Raw genomic sequence first — 4,527 nt, 5'->3', positions numbered from 1 at the left:
ATACGTATATATATATGTGTATATACGTATATATATATGTGTATATACGTATATATACGTATATATATGTGTATATACGTATATATACGTATATATACGTATATATAGGTGTATATACGTATATATACGTATATATACGTATATATACGTATATATACGTGTATATACGTATATATATGTATATATACGTATATATACGTATATATACGTATATATATGTGTATATACGTATATATACGTATATATATATATACATATCAGTGGCGGCTGGTCATACATACACTGTATTACACTGTATGTATAGGGCTCAACATCAGTTTAAAATCACTGAATCCTACCACTGGTATTACCGTGGAGCACTCAAGACTGCTACTCGCTTATGAGAGTAATGAAGTTCAAATGAGAGAAGCATGGATTTCTATTGACTAAAATAAGGCACACCTCGAATACGTTGTTGGAATACATAATGTGTTGGTGGCAAATCTGTACCAATGAAGGTGTTTCTAAACGTTTGTAATTCATGTCAGACTCTAGTTGATGGCGAGAACACTGGTGCGGGTTTGAGTTGTCATCTCAGTGTTTCAAAAACTCCACCATAACTTTGCTTCATGTTCCTTTTCATCCCCAGCTACTGCCTGTGAGTCGGTGAGTGCCCATTACCGATAAGAATCCGATAAGTGGCCAGATAACAGTGTGCTTTTTGGAAATGGCCTCCTCCAGATAATAGAAGTGAAAGTGGCCTGAACCAGAGATCATGAAGCAGGTATTCTTCAGGAAGAAAAGCAGGAACAATGCTTCCTTCATCAATGTCACGAGTTTTAAAGAGCCTATATAATGCAGCTAACGCAATTTCATTTTTATGTTAAAGTAGTAAAAACACCAGAAATGATTTTTTTTCATTTCTTTTTTGATGTTTTTGCCTCGAGCAGAACAAAAGCTCGTCGTGCCGCTGTGGGTTTTGAGTAGATGTCGTGTTCCTGTGTCTTGTGATATTAGGACTCATTCTCCTCGTTACATAAACCAGTTGGTATCTCTCTGTGCAAAGCACGGGGATTCAAAGCCACATCATCCGATCGCCGCTCATGACATGAATAAAGAAGTCCGCGATGATGTCACCTCAGACACATTAGCACGTGCCACTTAGTGCCTCTTTTTGCGACCTGAGCTGTCATTCGTAACTGTTTGACATCCGTCCAGTTTAGCCACTTACAAATGGATTCAACCTGAAACAATTTATTTAATGAGGTGTGAATAAGGCTGACATCCCAGTGTCATTACTGTTTTATGAAAGCTGACATGGACATCACTCAGTCTTTATGAATGTCGTGGAGTGTCATTCGGCTAATAATGTCCCTTCAATGCGATGTCTGACTGGTGTCGACATGACGACATGACGAGAGGACACAGCCTATAAAAACATGGCAGGTTCCATATCATACAAAAAGCTCTGGTGATCAAAGTCTGAACTCAAATGTTTTCTCTCCTTAAGAACAGATGGTCTTAAATTGGTGAAACATTTGGGAAAAGGTTTTTATTTTAAATAAGGTTTTTATTTAATTTTTCGAAGTTGTGTTTTTTTCCTTTTTTTTTATCTGTGAGAACTGATGAGAAAAAGTGTTGCGTGTTGTTGTCAAACTCATTTTGGCCTCAAAAGCTAAAGTCCATCACTACCTTATGTCCTCAATAGGATTAAAGGCGTTCATATTTTATCCCTGGTGAGTTTAGATTTTCTCCATACACTCATACATACATGCATATAAGTGTTCGCAAGTTATATAGAAGAAACCTGGAAGAAAATGTTCATTTTTTTTAATCCTATTAAATGGTGCACTCCAGCATCCTGTGGCCACTATGATTATTACCACAACACAGTAGATCAGACTTAAGGAATGGATCTCTCACTCTCAGAGCCCTTACGGCGTGTCATGAAGGAAAACACTGATGTTTATGTTTCCACAGATCTGTGGAAGCATTGTCAGGTTCATAAGAAGTGATGCGGTGTATGTTTGCGGCATCAACTGAAGAAGGACTGGGTTGTGAGCAGTAATCGCTCCAAGAATAACAGACAAAGCAAGACATCACAGCACTGGGGGGGGCAGTGTTCTGTTCACACTGATGCTGCTTCAAAGACAAACAAAAGAATACTGCAGATTACTACATTGAATTTCTGCATGCGTCCACCTTTTGATGCAAACCGCGTCGCTCTGTAGTCGCAGGGAAACGGCGGTGTTGGAAAGCAGTGGGATGTCTGCAGAATTCAGACCGACCGAGATCAACCGGCGGAGGCTGCGACTCTCTGAGAACAGGCGGATGTGTTTATGCATAATGACGGCGAGGGAGATCCGCGGGGACCTGGTTTCCCCTTATATGTCAGAAGTCTGCGTGATTGACACTAAGCTAAGTTTGTTCCTCCTGCCTTTTCCCTGTTAATGAGCCCTGGCAATGCTTATAAAGGATTTAAATAGATCAAATCAGATGGAGGTAACTCGTGGATAGATCATAGAGAATAGGGCATCAGAGAGGGAACAATGTGTGATTCGGGTAGCGGGGGGTAATCGTGGCAGGTGATGGAGATGGAAATGGAACGAATGCGGAGCCCGAGGTACGGTGGGAGGTCGTGGTTGACAGCGAGAGTAAAGAGACACATAGACTGATGAATCAACAATAGGTTGGCGGTCTTTGTCCTCAGTAAAAAAAAGAAAAAGGATAAAGGTTATTGCTAATTTAAGAAAATAAGAGCGCTCAGTGGAGATGTCGAGAGACGAGGATCTTAAACGTTTCCCAGCTGAATCACAGCAATCGAGTGAAATATCAGTCTGTCCCTCCTCTGTTTGTTCTTGATGTAAACATGCAATCACACCCATCTAATTATGGTATTCATAACCCATATTTCAGACATGTTCATATATGAAACCCTTTGCGTAGATGGCTGCAGAGTGAAGTCAATGGCAAGCTGGGTTTGAGTGTTACTGATCATTATTTGCGCTCCAAATTCCGATTCTGGCATCAACGGTCAAAACACAACACACACCCACAGTCACACAGACACACTCTTAATACATTCAAATGGGGATATACCTCTCGCGTTAGCCTCTCGGGCCAATTAGCACCGATAAGTCGTCCTTCGGCAGAAAGAGGAACCGTGCCCGGCTGGGAATTTCACCCTCTCGTTAGCCTCTTATCTCTCAGATCCCATAGTAGGCAAACCTATAAGCACCAAGGGAGCCGCAACCATTTATAATAAGCACCGCATGGTAAGGTGACCTGCACAGTGGACAGGAGCAGTTTAACTCTGCCCGGGTTTAATATGGGGTGAAAAAACGAGCTTTTGACTCTTTGTCTGTCAATCGTGAGCAACGATGTGAAAGCGCACGCATGCAGGTGGGACCAAAAAAACAAAACTCACACAGACACTGAAAAACAGCAGGGCCTGGGGGATCGCACTTGTGAGTAAGATGTCAGCATACTTGGCTCGTGTTCCCTCCTAGGCCTCGAGAAAAGCAGAATACAAAATGTGCTAAGAGATAGAAATAACAAGCACGGAATATGTCAAGGGTGAGAAATGCTAGCCAAGCATAGAATACGCTGCCGTTTTTTTCCTGCTGGGCAGCGGGACGCGACCGCTTCATTACTCACTGCGGCTGACCGACTGCACATATTTTTCGACGCAGGGATGAATGCATGAAGGGCCGGCGGACACGTGAGCTTTTCGGTTTTTTTTTTTTTGCACATTCGGTGTCATGCTGTACTCACGACATAGGTCGCCTTCGTCGTCGCCGAGTGGGCAGTCCGTGCTGAAGTCGCACAGTTTGTCCAGTGGGATCCCCGGTCCCTGGTGACAGTGGTACTGGCCCTGCAGGGTGACGTTAGGGCCGGGTGCGGACGCTGGACAGAGGACAAGAAGAACAAAGAACATTTTTGTCATATTAAACGTTCCTCACACAGTTTCAACAATGCTGGGAAATGAAAAACAGAAACAGAGAATCTACCGTTAGAGCCAAAAAAATGGCTCCACATTATCTTCCAAGTTCACGTATAGAACATCACGGCTAGATGAACTGTATTTGTCAGACACAAATCATAACTCAGGCAAAATGTTGCCTGCAAACAGTATAAAAATATACAGTTGTGTAAAAGTACATCAGTCAGTGACAATGGCTAACATAGCCCCTGACTGCAAGCCCTGTATGACATCCACAAACCGCCTGTACCATCATAAATAACTTTTGGCCCAGGCTGCATTAGCATCTGGCTTTAAATAAAGTACATATCCATCAGGCAAGGAACACAAGCAGCAAAAAACAAAACAATGACCTAGATACTGTAGTTAGTGGAGGCACACACACACACACACACTGATATCACCGGGTCCAAACACATCAACTGTAACCTGGGACATTTGCATATCTATGCAAATCAGAGAAGTGATATCTCCAGGTTGTAAAAAACGGGCTGTTCACCTCCACCTTCATCATCACAAGCTGTTCACATTGAAGAGAACAAAACTATCCCTGCCCCCCCCCCCCC

The 4,527-nt window shown here is 42.6% G+C and overlaps 1 protein-coding gene across 1 annotated transcript in view; it reads right to left on the bottom strand.

The window, feature by feature from the left end:
- Positions 1 to 4,527, bottom strand: part of alk (ALK receptor tyrosine kinase) — a 383,896-nt gene that overhangs the window by 68,427 nt on the left and 310,942 nt on the right. Inside the window, exon 6 of the mRNA XM_031866715.1 lies at positions 3,647 to 3,885. Within this exon, the coding sequence (XP_031722575.1) occupies positions 3,647 to 3,885 (239 nt within the window). The remainder of the gene's footprint in view (positions 1 to 3,646; positions 3,886 to 4,527) is intronic.

Source organism: Anarrhichthys ocellatus, unplaced genomic scaffold (genome assembly GCF_004355925.1).
Source record: "Anarrhichthys ocellatus isolate YVR2014 unplaced genomic scaffold, GSC_Weel_1.0 scaffold36, whole genome shotgun sequence".
Lineage (NCBI taxonomy): Eukaryota > Metazoa > Chordata > Actinopteri > Perciformes > Anarhichadidae > Anarrhichthys > Anarrhichthys ocellatus.
This window is presented reverse-complemented; position numbering and strand designations above follow the sequence as displayed.